General features: G+C 35.5%; 1 protein-coding gene across 1 annotated transcript in view; it reads right to left on the minus strand.

Moving 5' to 3' along the window:
* Nucleotides 1-9393: 9393 nt before the first annotated feature.
* Nucleotides 9394-15389, minus strand: part of LOC127831834 (ADAM 17-like protease) — a 47768-nt gene continuing 41772 nt past the window's right edge. Inside the window, exons 21-22 of the mRNA XM_052356907.1 lie at nt 13783-13836; nt 9394-11285 (exon numbers count right to left, since the gene is read on the minus strand). Of these exons, the coding sequence (XP_052212867.1) occupies nt 10989-11285; nt 13783-13836 (351 nt within the window). The 3' untranslated portion in view covers nt 9394-10988. The remainder of the gene's footprint in view (nt 11286-13782; nt 13837-15389) is intronic.

Here is a 15389-nt window from a genome sequence, read left to right on the forward strand (position 1 = left end):
AACAGTATCAATTATCATCGTGCTAATGCTTAAAGTGATATTATGGGCATTTTGCACTGTAGAATTGAGCTGAAAAGAATTAACACAATTAAATTAAAACAATTTCGTGTCTTTGTGTCGTATGAACAAATCTGCACTAAAACTAAATTTAGGTTCAACTCGTAAACGCATGATGAGTTGTCAAACGAAAGTACGGTTGATATTCAAATGCATTATTTTTCTCTTTCTGGTATATTGTTTTAGTATGATGATGCTGCATTAAATAATATAAGTGTATATGAAGTAGAAACATCAAAAATAATCAACGGTTGCGATAGACACCTATAAACTGTTACATGCTCATAATATCACTTTAGTACATTAAGCAATATGGACGAATAATTATTGTTAAATTTATCAACAATAATATTTATCATTGTATTGTTGAAAACACATTAAGAATCTATTATTTACATACCATAATTATATTGCTGAATATCTTCATTTAACATATTTCTGGTCTAAAGAAAATTCCAGGTCACCTAGTTCACGGATAGCGTCTTTATTATATAACGATTATTTTACTGGCCGCCAACTCCGGTGATGACCTGTATATAAACTCTGAATGTCCGCGAATTGACCCGATATACCTCGCGGGTTGAAATGCAATGCTTTAAAGTGAGGCCTCGCTTCCATTGCTCTTTATACTTTTACATGTTAACATGTTGACAGGAATAAGGAAGTAAGTACTAAATATGAGAACATAGCCTTTTAAGTATAAACGCTCTTGCGCTGGTAATACTCTGGAAATAAAAGGTGTACGCACAAACTGTATTGATGTCAAGAATTGAGTGTAAAACTGTTCTATCTATTAAGCCTTTTCATTCGAGATAAAATTGTTTCATACAGTAAAACAGTGTTACAAAGACGCGGATATGTTTCCAATGTTCTGGCGGTATACTCAAATCAGCCAATGGAATAAATGAAGTGTATTCATTCGTACCTAGCCGCGGGAAATTTTATTGGAATTTTATTGGACACTTACAAAGGTCAGGCTAAGGTGAAAAGCTGGCTTATGCAACTTACGCCGAAAAAAAAAGCGGTGCATTAGGGGGCATTGTGTTTCTGACAAACACATCTCTTGTTTAAGTTTGTTATTAGTCATTATAAATCACGTGACCATTAGGCATGATTTAAACAAACTAAGTTGAGCACCACAAGACCTTTTGGCTGTTCACATCCCAAAAAAATAAAGCATTGACCTTTGTGCTTTAAGAAGCTTTTGCAGTTTCCATTCTTCAAATATATTTTTAGCTTGGGTGAACTGAATATACAATGAACCAGAACAATTTGAATAACTTTGAAAGAGGTTCATCCAAGAATTATATTGAAGTTTTGTTGGAGGAGAAGTCTTTAAAAGAAATATTATGCATGTACCTAAGGCCATGGACAGACAACTCAGTATCTTAAACGCTCCGCATTGAGCACTATAGCCGAAGGTGAGCTAAAAACATCCCGTTTTAAAATTGTTGTATTTCACATAAACAATAAAAGAGTGTATTGTTTTTATTAAAATACAAATACTCATTCAAAAGATGGTACACCAGATGTATTATAAAAGAAAAAATGAAAATAACATCTAAAGGCATATGGGGGTAACTGAAACATAAAAATATGTAAATATATCAAATGGAAATATTGGAACGATATAATATATGCTAGGCATATAGAATTTATGTTGATCACCATAAACAGTAAATGTTTGAAAAATAGGTATTTAAAACAAAGGAATGAATAAGTATAAATGGAAATATTGTAGATTCTAGTACTAAATCCTAAAATCTAAACAATAGTACACGAAACAATTGAGCCATGGTCTGAGAAAATTGAGCTTAATTTAATTAGCCTGTGCAGTGTACATAGCCTGTGCAGTGTACATTGGCTAGCCTGTGCAGTGTACATTGGCTAATCAGGAAAAAAACTTTCCCCTTGATTGAATTTTTGATCGAAAGGAAGTCTTTTCAAACGGAACATTCAGTTCAGTGGAAAGTGTCGTCCCTGATTAGCCTGTGTGGACTGCACTGGCCAATCTGTGACGACACTTTACGCACATACATTATGCCCAGTTTACTCAAAACACAACTCATTTATAATGAGACATGATTAAGACCTAATGAAAAACGTGCATAAGGTCAGTTTGGCATTACATGTTTGACCAGTATATATACTATACAATTCATGTAGATTGAATATGGATATATATAACATACATTTGTTCATATAAATTATACTATTGGTAGTGGTTCATATAGACTTTCTATGAGTAATAGAAAATATTCACACACTTATTAGTAAGAAAGACATTATTTCAAAGAAACTATGACAATTGACATGACGCCTTATCGATGATCGCTCAGCCCACTTAATCACTTGGCTTAGCGGTTATCAAACCTAGACAAGCTAACACCAAAATGGCTTCTTTGCCTATAGACTGCATATAGATTTACGCGATATTCCTGACGATTTTTATGGACTTTGTTAACACCCTTTACACTTGTAAAGGGATTGATATCATTAAGTTATTCTGCGAATGCAAAAAATATATGATTATAGAGAACATCAGCTATTTATAACGTGTAAATCAGTATATTAAACACGCTCTCAAATGCTTGCGCGTTTACCGAAATCGAATCCCTTATTATGTGTCATGGTGGTATTAGCAATAAATTAACACTTCACCGGTATTTACCCATGTTATTTACAAAAATATTACCGAAACATTTCCCCCTCCCTGTGTATTTGACACGAAATAGCGCTCCATTCCTGGTAATTCGGTGAAGTTTTACACGCTTTTCGACGACGAGTACTTGTGGGACATTTATCAATAACTTTAATTGAAAGCACAAAACAACACAATAAGTTTGGTCATTGTCTGATGTAAATTAGCGATGTGCGAAGGGAAATTAGGTCATGCTAATTAATAAAGCAACCAATATCAGACGCTCGAGCAGGTTCCGACTTCCACCTAGTTACCGCATTTATTGGTTAACTTTTATCAGTAATAAATAACTCTTTTACAATAGCATTTATCGATACGTCTTTATTAAAATAGTAACAAAATAGTTTTCACTTGTTTTTGACACACACAAAACTCGATCTTTAATGGGGATTTAGTTAAGTTACACGAGGTGGGTACTAAATGCTCTATTATTTTACATGCACACGTGACATAATTCATATTTAAAAATGCTTAGTTATTGCTTTTATGTTTATATTTCAAGTTTAAAAAATAAATTAATTAATGTTCTATAAGAGGGATCTCGTTAATTCTTGAAGCTTCCACTCGCTCTTGTCAAGACCGCATTTCCGCATTGGAAACGGTATAAATTTTATTCATCTAACTTATCTTTCTGGATACCAAATGTCAGATTTGCATAAACCCTATTTACACTGTTTTTGCCATATTTCATTTCCGTTTTTATCTGAACAAATTAAACGAAACTCGTTTAAAAAATGAGAACTAGGCATTCGAGCTCCAAGTGTGGATAAAAGGCGTTTATTGGTGACACCACATGTCTGCACATGTGTAGATACCGTTAATAAGATAAGATAACATGTGTCACCTTCAAATAACATGTATGATGACAATTAAGTCCATTACTATCAGAGTAATAAAACACAGCATGAATAAGGCTTCATGCTGGGTTTTATTTCTCGTAAAGTAATGCAGATGAATATTGCTGCTATTAATCACCTAGTAACTGGTTAAACTATTAAAAAACATGAACTATTATGCGATGATCAGATCGATAACATAAACTATTTAAATCTGCTAGTATATTCGATAAAAAGATATTGCAATTGTCTTTTACAGTGTTGACATTCGTGGGGACGACCGCATGCATTTATGCATCACTCACACTTCTCAAGATCTCTTTTCGGCTTTGGAAACGATATAAATTCAATGTCACCAACAAATCTTTCAGGATATCGATTGTACAAGTTACATAATCCCCATTGACACCGTTAAACCATTTTTAATCTACGTTTTAAAAGAGGAAATCAAAAGAAACTCGTTACAATAAAAGTGAACCTAGACATAGCTTGTCTAGAAAATGGCGGACAGTTCGTTGATAACTCGTGCGCCCGATTTATCGATCGCTGATTGGTAGATCAATTCTTAGATAAGGATTTGATTGACAGTTGGCGTCATGTCAATTACAAATCCATCCATAGTTGAAAGTAATTTCTTTCCATTATAAAACTTAGTTCCGTAAGATGACAATATTATTGTGATATTTGTACTATTTGAAAGAGCGAAAGTAAAATAATCAGCATTTCTTTTTATAAAGTTTGACATTTTTATAAGACAGTGAAAGCAGAAACGGGCCTTAACATTATCCATTCTAATATACATACTCAAAACTAAACAATATTTAGATATGATCTATAAATAATAGGATTTAATTGCTCTAAGCAATGGTCAGCAAGTGACAATTTTTGTACAAAATTATTGAAAGTCCAGTCTTGATTCGAGTACATACTTTGTAAACTGTGTATCAGTCAGATAGTCATATTGTGTGTTATTTTTATTCATGTTGCCAGTAATTACCGTAGTTAAATAGTTTCTAGTCATAAAACCTGAGCAAAATGTCACTCAGCTACTTACGAAATAAATGTACTAACACTTGTGCACACTATTTAATTTTAAGTTATTAAAAATATTTGAAATATATTATAAAATTTCAATGTGGCCATATATTTATTAAAAGCATTAATTTTAATTGATTTATTTGCAGATTGTGTTGTTTCATGCTTTAACAAGAGCACCGCCTTGCGGGTGCAGACCGCTCATCTATTTTCTTTTTAAAGGTGAAGGGACTCTCATTTTCAATCACAAAGGAGGGAGGGGTGGAGTGAAGAGGGGTGTATAGTGTGGGGACGTGGACATTTATTACATTATCTTCCAAAAATGCGAGAAAAAAAAATGCAAAAAAAATTCGGGGTGGGGGGGGGGGGGAGTGGGGGGGGTTTCTTGGGTGCGAAGGTTGGACGGTATTTCAAACATAAAATAATAAAAATAAATATTTGTGTTTTTAAACCGTTTAAAAATAAAATAAAAATTGGGGGTTGGGGTGTGGGGGGGAGGGGTATAGTGTGAGGGTGTGGTGGTCATTTGTGAGATGATCTTAAAAAAAAAAAAAAAAATCGGGGGGGGGGGGGGAATTCGGGTGGGGGGGGGGGAATTCGGGAGGGGGGGTATTCTTGGGTGTGATGGTTGGACAGTATTTCAAACATAAAATAATAAAAATAATTATTTGTTTTTTTTAACCGTTTCAAAAAAAAATTAAAATTGGGGGGGGGGGGGGTGGGGGGGGGGGGGGGGTATAGTATAGTGTGAGTGTGTGGTGGTCATTTGTGAGATGATCTTAAAAAAAAAAAATTGAGGGGGGGGGGTATATGGGGGGGGGGGGGGGGTATAGCATAGTGTAAGGGTGTGGTGGTCATTTGTGAGATGATCTTAAAAAAAAAATTAGGGTGGGGGGATTCGGGGAGGGGGGGGATGGGGTGGGGGGGTATAGTGTAGTGTGAGGTGGTCATTTGTGAGATGATCTTAAAAAAAAAAAAAAAAATAGGGGGGGGGGGGGATTATTCGGGGGGGGGGGGGGGGGGGGGGAGGTGGGGGGGTATTCTTGGGTGCAATGGTTGGACGGTATTTCAAACATAAAATAATAAAAATAAATATTTGTGTTTTTTAACTGTTTAAAAAAAAACAATTTGGGGGTGGGGTGGGGGCGGTATAGTATAGTGTGAGGGTGTGGTGGTCATTTGTGAGATGATCTTTAAAAAAAAAAAAAAATAGGGGGGGGGGGGATTCGGGGGTGGGGGGGGGGTGGGGGGGGGGGGAGGACACGGGGGATGGTTTGGGTGGAGTCTATTGTGGTATGTCAGGTAAGAGTAGTTTTGTCTATGTATCAATCAAATCTAATCATAAATAAAGAAGTTATGGCATTTTTAGCAAAATTTAATAATTTGACCTTGAGAGTCAAGGTCATTCAAAGGTCAAGGTAAAATTCAACTTGCCAGGTACAGTAACCTCATGATAGCATGAAAGTATTTGAAGTTTGAAAGCAATAGCCTTGATACTTTAGAAGTAAAGTGGATTGAAACACAAAATTTAACCATATATTCAAAGTTACTAAGTCAAAAAAGGGCCATAATTCGGTAAAAATGACAACCAGAGTTATGCAACTTGTCCTTTTACTGTACCCTTATGATAGTTTGCGAGTGTTCCAAGTATGAAAGCAATATCTATGATAGTTTAGGGGTAAAGTGGACCAAAACACAAAACTTAACAAAATTTTCAATTTTCTAAGTATAAAGGGCCCATAATTCCGTCCAAATGCCAGTCAGAGTTACATAACTTTGCCTGCACAGTCCCCTTATGATAGTTAATAAGTGTTGCAAGTATGAAAGCAATAGCTTTGTAGGAATAAAGTGGACCTAAACACAAAACTTAACCAAATTTTCAATTTTCTAAGTATAAAAAGGGCACATAATTCTGTCAAAATGCCAGTCAGAGTTACATTACTTTGCCTGCACAGTCCCCTTATGATAGTTAGTAAGTGTTTCAAGTATAAAAGCAATAGCTTTGATACTTAAGGAATAAAATGGACCTAAACACAAAACTTAACCAAAATTTTCAATTTTCTAAGTATAAAAAGGGCACATAATCTGTCAAAATGCATGCCAGATTTATCTAACTTTGCCTGCCCAGTCCCCTCATGATAGTAAGTTAGTGTACCAAGTTTGAATGCAATAGCATTGATACTTTCTGAGAAAAGTGGACCTAAACGCAAAACTTACAGACGCCGACGCCAACGCCAAGGTGATGACAATAGCTCATAATTTTTTTTCAAAAAATAGATGAGCTAACAAGAGATGTGTTTGTCTGAAACACAATGCCCCCTAATGCGCCGCTTTTTGTTGTTGTTGACCTTTGACCTTGAAGGATGACCTTGACCTTTCACCACTCAAAATGTGCAGCTCCATGAGATACACATGCATGCACAATATGAAGTTGCTATGTTCATTATTTCAAAAGTTATTGCAAAACTTTACTGTAAGGTTAAAGTTTTGGGACAGAATGACAGACAGAAAGAAAGACAGACAAGCCAAAAACAATATACCCCTGATCTATTGATCCGGTAGCATTAAAATATATGCTTTAGTCAGAGATAATTTCACAAATAGCTAACTATGAAATTCTGTGACTCACTAATGATAACATAGACTAAATATTTACGTACAGTGTAACCTATCCCTGTTGCTCCGAGTATGGATTATAGTATGGTGCAAACTAACTTAACTATCACACATGCAAAATACATCTAACATATTGCACATTAGATATGAGGAATATCAACCATACTGCTACGGTGTGAAACTCAAATAAGATGGTGTGCAAAACTAACCATTACACTTTTTATAACTAGGGCTTTGTCACAATGGTGGCAAATACACCTGATGTTGTACGCTGTAATATGTAGCAAGTTTTCATAATCTCGTCATAGAAATGTTAAATTGACAAGAGCATTAATTGCATAACCCGTGCCAACGCTTGGCTGTGAGTGCAGTTTTGAAGAAATGAAAGCTTGTCAGATTTTTATTTTTTTTAGAGGTCACAGTGACCTTGACCTCTGACCTAGTATCCCAAAATGGGTGTGACATGTAGAACTCATCAAGGTGCAGCTACATATGAAGTTTCAATGTTGTAGGTGGAAGCACTTTCATTTTAGAACCAATGTTCAAAAGGTTGAAAAAATGTTAATGTTTTAGGACACGACTAGCTGGCTATGACAATACCTCAGGTTTTCTCCGAAAACAGCCGAGCTAAAAATGGGGTCAACTTGAGCAATTTTAAAAAAGAATAATACAAATTGCACATGCACAATTACATGTTGTAGGGCGTACAAAACAGTTTCCAACAGCCAGACTTGCCACAATGTTTGTATAACAATCCTAATTTTTGTATTATTGGTTCAGTTTTTAGTTATAGCTTTTCCTACATTTGAAACAAGAGGGCCTGGAAGGTCCAAAGTCGCTCACCTGAGATAACAAGATATTATTGGGACAAATCTTCTGACCAAGTTTCAGGAAGATCGGAAAATAAATGTGGCCTCAAGAGTGTTAACAAGGTCTTACTATAGCCATATAAGGAAAAATGCCCTGCCCCCTGGCAGCCATGTTTTTCAACCAACCGGCATCATTTTTGAACTCGTCCAAGATATTATTGGGATGAATCTTCTGACCAAGTTTCATGAAGATCGGACAGTAAATGTTGCCTCTAGAGTGTTAACAAGATTTTACTATAGCCATATAAGAAAAAATGCCCCGCCCCCTGGCAGCCATGTTTTTCAAGCAAAGGTTACCATTTTTGAACTCATCCAAGATATTAGTAGGACAAATCTTCTGACCAAGTTTCATGAAAATCGGAAAATTAATGTGGCCTCTAGAGTGTTAACAAGGTTTTACTATAGCCATATGAGGAAAAATGCCCCGACCCCTGGGGGCCATGTTTTTCAACCAACCGGCATCATTTTTGAACTCGTCCAAGATATTATGGGGATAAATCTTCTGACCAAGTTTCATGAAGATCAGACAATAAATGTGGCCTCTAGAGTGTTAACAAGATTTTACTATACCCATATAAGGAAAAATGCCCCACCCCTTGGCAGCCATGGTTTTCAAGCAAACGTAACCATTTTCGAACTCATTCAAGATATCATTGAAACCAATCTTCTGACCAAATTTCATGAAGATTGGACAATAAATGTGGCCTCAAGAGAGTTAACAAGGCCGCAAAACGCACAACGGACGACGGACAAAAAGCGATCACAAAAGCTCACCATGGACAGATGTTCATGGTGACTCCAGTATTCTCTCTTTTACATAGCTGCGGGGGCATACAGAGAGGTGAAGTAAAAATGGCCATGTCATCCCAAAACTTCATTAAATCTCTCTTATAGCATACAGTGAGGTTACAATATTACAAGGATGTCTAGACTGAAGAAATATAAAACAAATGCTACCCACAATACATGGAAACAAAAGATCACACATTTAAAAGTACAAGAGATCAGATCAGATTTCAAATTCGTACCACATATCACTTTGAGCTGTACTCTGTGGAAAGGCGGTTTAATGCATGTACGTAAAGTGTCGTCCCAGATTAGCCTGTGACGTCCGCAAAGGTTAATCAGAAACGACACTTTCTGCTTTAATGATATTTTTCGTCTACAAAGTCTCTTCTAAGCAAAAATCCAGTTTATGTGTAAAGTGTTGTCCCTGATTAGCCTGTGCAGACTGCAAAGGCTAATCAGGGACAACACTTTACACACAGGCATTAAATTCAGCAGACGACATTTTAGCAGACTACAAATTTCCCAGCATGCAAAAGGTTAAACAATGATATTGAAAGTAAATTCACTAACATGTAAGAATTTCAACCTTTGACGATTAAGAGCATGTCTGAAATTTCGACAGTTATATTATAAATTTGGAAACATACACACTGGCATCAGAATATGTATATTGTCATGGAAGACATGGAATAAACCCAAAATTCATAACTGAATTTTTTAAATAGAAAAGTGTTTCTTTCCAATCTCTTACAGCAACATTCACAAAGCCATGTTTCGTCAAAAGATCGCTTAACAACTATAATAATATTGTGAGTTTATTCCTGTTAAGTCCTCCTGAATATGGACAGACTTCAAAATATCATAAAAAATATGTTTTTAGAGCAACATTTTGCTATCCTTTTTTTAAAAAGCACAAACTTGTCTGCATTTCACTGAAATTGACTTTTCAGTGTTTATATGCCTAATTTTTTAATATCAGATAATAAAGCTTTAAAACTTCTATAAAATCAACGAAAATATCGTAAAGTATTTCGTAAAATAAAGTTAACACCTAAAAAATTAGAGTTCCTTATAGCAATAGCCACAATTTCAACGCTAGATGTGATATGATTACATACATTTTTGTAGATACAAAATGCTCGTTTTTATTTATTTGTGACACAATTAATTCCATTTTAATTTCCCGCGAATATATCTATTCATACGACACACAAACGCCATGTTAGTGTTCATGTGTCCTATGAATAGACAACGTTGCAGGAAATTAAAATGGAATTACCGTAAGTATGCAAAACAATAATAAAAATGAGCATTTTGTATCTACAAACATCTATTTTATTAGACCACATCTGGCGTTGAAATTTCAGCAATTGCCATAAGGAACACTGATTTTTAATTGGCTAAGTTTATTTTACGAAACATTGTACGAAATGTTTGTTGATTTTGAGTAGTAATGTTACTTTAATATAAATATTGAAATTCAATATAAGTCCTTCTGAATTCCATAAAATCAATAGTTTTCTAACATTCCGAACTGCTAACAGCAAGTTCAATTAAATCTTCACCAGAAGTCAACACATGCCATCATTATTTACTTGGTACTGAACACTTACTCAATTTTTTAATTGAACTTTGTTCTCGAAACACTTAATGCTTAATGCATGCGCCTGAGGTGTCATCCAAGATAAGCCTGTGCAATCTGCCTAAGCTTGATTTTTTGTTAAAAAGAGACTTTCTCCAAAGGAAAAATTCCATAAAAGCTGAAATTGTTGTCCCTGATTAGCTTTTGCAAGACTGCACAGCCTTATATGTGGGATTACACTTTATGCACATACAGTCGGCCCAGTATTCCCAGAACCAGAATCCATTATTATACAACACTCGTATCATGGTAATGTTGTAATTACATACATCATACCAAGGTTAAAAAGCTTTCGAATAACAAGTGTCTGCAATCTCTCCGTCATGTATAACTAAAGGCCTATCACCAAAGTTTAAAATCATGTTGCATGACATCTCCTAAAAAACAAACATAAATTGCAATTGTAAAACCTTACTAAACCCTATAAAAACTATAAAAGGCCTTCATAAGATTGTCTCCTTTCCATCATCTATGCCATCTGGTGGATTAAAACCGAAATCTCTATCGCTTTGGCTGTATGTAAATTGTGGCACTACATCAAAGCCAGGCGCTTTAATCTGCAATCGTGGGCTCGTACGTAGTGGCTTTGCAACCACAGGCTCAAGAACAGGCTTATCTCCACTTGGGTTTAGATGTTCGGGCCATCTGGCTTGGTTTCGCACATACATTCTTGGACGCAGAACTGGAGTTGTAGCAGGTTTAATGTGGAAAGCGTCATCAATTGAAGTGAAGTTCGTGTTCTGAAGAAGAAATGAAAACAGGTCTATGCCAGAAGTGCTCAACTGAGTTCAAAGACTCGACCCGGTCCTCTAGATTATAATCCATTTTGAGCTTGATTCAAACATGGCTTTGATTTTATCGAGAAAAACATTGCGACCATGTTTACTTATGATTGAGTCAAAATTGTTAATTTTATTGTTGTTATACACATGTATGTGTTTTGTAAGTTTTGCCCTTGTGACCTTACTTTTAGACAAAGCATCCTGATTCAAACTTGGCTTAGATATTGTCAAGTTTAACATTTTGACCAAGTTTCATCAAGTCATAAACACGGCTTCAAGAGTGATAAAGTTCTTCTAGGATTTGACTTGATGTCCTTGTTTTGTGATATACATGTATACTAGGGATGGGGCCGAATATGCGAATATTCGAAAATCGGCATAATATTCAGATCCAAAATTCACATTCCAACAATCTATTTTTATGCACAGATACTTCTAAAAAGTTATAAGTACATGTACAAAGTCGCAGTTCAGGTTAAGTGCAGACAACTTTCCTGTATAAGTCATTGTTTTGATTACAGTTGCCATCGATGCGAGAGATGATAATTAGCAAAAGGGAGGGTATAAGGAGAGGGATCAATCGCCAATTTACTTAAAATTTATATTGATGCAATATGTACAAACTATTTTTGAATAACCAGTAGAAAATGATTATTAACTTTGTGTAACATCTATGTGTATCGATAAGCATTCAATTTGTTTGATATACCAAAGCTGTATTTTGACAGGTCTTTTAACCTCCAGTGGTATAATACACAGTATCTTTGGACTTGATTGGGCCGAAGTTGGCTTTTATTTCAGTGCGACACATCTATCAATAGCAATTAGCGTCCCATATCCTAAAACACCATGGTGTGAATGCCTGATAAAATCAATAATTTGCAGATGAATTGCTGATAAAGTGTCGTTTTACCACGGAGCGTATATTTAGATCTAAAGTCTGTGGTTTTACCAAGACAGACCTTGTTTAGCGAATTTTATTGTTAATTTACAAAACATACGTCTTATTTTACGAATATCGGGACAAATTTAATCATATCAGGACGTCGGGCCAAAACCGCACTGTCTCACTGAGCTCGAGTCGTATGGCATGTTTGTTTTGAATGCTTTATCCATATATTAAATCAATGTATATTTAATAAGAATTTAGTTACTCAAATATTAACCAATTAAAGTGTCGCTGTTCTTATTTTCAGAAAAAATAGCGAAAACAAAAGCATAAATATTATCAATCAGAAGTAATTCGAATCAATTACAAGGATTGAAATAAATCAGAATTATGGTCGGTAATGTGTTTCCTTGAAATATCTTATGTCTTATGAAAATAAACAGTATTTATTTAAAAGAAAGAACATATATCAATAATCTTTTTCCTAAATTTATTACTCTATCAAGTTTTCCAAAGCTGCACATATGATACGATGTATAGTGGTATTAGTGGCAACATGAACTAGTATGTTGCTCTGGACGGTCATAAGATCAGACATTTTAATATATGGTTTAAAAATGGAATATTCTAATATATTTTAATAATGACAAACGAATATTCAAATATCATTTTCAGTATTCCTTCCCATCCCTAATATATACATTACCCAGATTAAAACATGTCCTAGATATTGTTTACATAAACATTCTGACCAAGGTTAATAAAGATTGGAACAATGTGGCCTCAATAGTGAGCTGAAGGTTGTTTTTCAACCAACCGGCATCGTTTTCGTACTCGTCCAAGATATTATTGAGATGAATCTTCTGACCAAGTTTCATGAAGATTGGACAATAAATGTGGCCTCTAGAGTGTTAACAAGATTTTACTATAGCCATATACAGTAAGGAAAAATGCCCCTCCCCTTGGCAGCCATGTTTTTTCAAGCAAAGGTGACCATTTTTGAACTCATCCAAGATATCATTGAGACAAATCTTCTGAGCAAATTTCATGAAGATCGGAAAATAAATGTGGCCTCTAGAGTGTTAACAAGGTTTTACTAAAGCCATATAAGGAAAAATGCCCCGCCCCCTGGCGGCCATGTTTTTCAACCAACCGACATCGTTTTCTAACTCGTCCAAGATATTATTGGGATGAATATTCTGACCAAGTTTCATGAAGATCGGAAAATAAATGTGGCCTCTAGAGTGTCAACAAGATTTTACTATAGCCATATAAGGAAAAATGCCCCGCCCCTTGGCAGCCGTGTTTTTCAAGCAAACGTAACCATTTTCGAACTCATCCAAGATATCATTGAGACCAATCTTCTGACCAAATTTCATGAAGATTGGACAATAAATGTGACCTCTAGAGAGTTAACAAGGCAAATGTTGACGCCGCACAACGGACAACGGACAAAAGGCGATCACAAAAGCTCACCATGAGCATGTTGTGCTCAGGTGAGCTAAAAACAAGTTGCTTTTACCTTTTTGCTTTCAGTTTGTTATTTTCATAACAAAATATACTCACAGATTTATTCATCCAGTCTCGTCTTTCTTTCTCCTTTTTAACTACCTTCTTATCCTGAAATATGAAAGTGCAGAGTTCTCACATTGCCGTTTATAGGTATAACAAATTTTCCATATAGTATTGTGCGCCAATATTAACCTTGCACTGGCCTTTCTGCTCAAAATTATTAAAATATAATTATGAAGAATAAATCAATTTCATTTCTGGAAGCAATTGTGATTGATTTTAATAACTGCACCAAAAATGCTGTTATGGTTTCATATATCTCGCGCAAAAAGTAATAGCAAATTCATAAAACAAGAGCACTGAATAACAGGTGCCACGCTCGGCTGTGAAAGCTTGTCAGATTAAAAAAAAATAAATATTTTAAAGGTCACAGTGACCTTGACCTTTGACCTAGTGACCCAAAAATGGATGTGGCGTGTATAAGTCATCAAATTGCATGTACATATTGAAGTTTCAAAGTTGTAGGTGGAAGCACTATGATGTTTGAGGCAAAGTAACAGTTTCATAAAAGAGGTCACAGTGACCTTGACCTTTGACCTAGTGACCCTTAAATGGGTGTGGAGTGTAGAACTCATCAAGGTGCATGTACATATTAAGTTTCAAAGTTGTAGGTGGAAGCACTGTGATGTTAGAGGCAAAGTTAAAGTTTTATATTAGAGGTCACGGTGACCTTGACCTTTGACCTAGTGACCCAAAATTGGGTGTGGCGCGTAGAAGTCATCAAGGTGGATGTACATATGAAGTTTCAAAGTTGTAGGTGGAGGCACTATGATGTTAGAGGCAAAGTTAAAGTTGTATATAAGAGGTCACAGTGACCTTGACCTTTGACCTAGTGACCCAAAAATGGGTGTGGCGTTTAGAACTCATCAAGGTGCATGTACATATGAAGTTTCAGAGTTGTAAGTGGAAGCACTTAAATTTAGAGCCAATGTAAAGGTTTTAGCACGACGCCCGGACGGCGGACGACAAGGAGGCTATGACAATACCTTGGGTTTTCTCCGAAAACAGCCTAGCTAACAATGAGTACAATTGTTAGAGGGGGTAATCATGTGATAGTCAAGAAGGCGACGTCCATACCGAGACAATTATTTTTCGCCTTTTTATACCATTTATTACTTCTGTTTATTTTTTAAATGACGCTCACTTTCCAGCTATATCAATAAAAAGGTGATTAGCGTTTATTTCGTATTTGAATTGGCTTCATAACTCTACTTTACTCCCCGCAAATGTTCTTAGTGGAGCCATCATTAGGTCATCTCGCTAAGAAATTTCGCACAGAGTAAAGTCGAGATATAGAGCGAATACTACTATGAAATAAAAGCCAGTAAATTTCTTCCTTATACGGCTGGAAAGTGAGCAGAATAAAAATAATAATACAAGTAATAAAGGGTATAAAAGACGAAAAATACCTGCCTCGACATGGACGTCGCCATTTTGTTTGTCACGTGATTACCCCCTCTGAATTGTTTGTGAATTGAGTTCACGATGCCAAGTCAATGTTGTCTATCTATATCATCAGTCTGCCAAACCTATCTCAGGTTAAACACCTGTTATGTACTTATAATGATTTAACAAAAAATGTCCTTCTTAGAAATGTTAAA

This window comes from Dreissena polymorpha, chromosome 5 (genome assembly GCF_020536995.1).
Source record: "Dreissena polymorpha isolate Duluth1 chromosome 5, UMN_Dpol_1.0, whole genome shotgun sequence".
NCBI lineage: Eukaryota > Metazoa > Mollusca > Bivalvia > Myida > Dreissenidae > Dreissena > Dreissena polymorpha.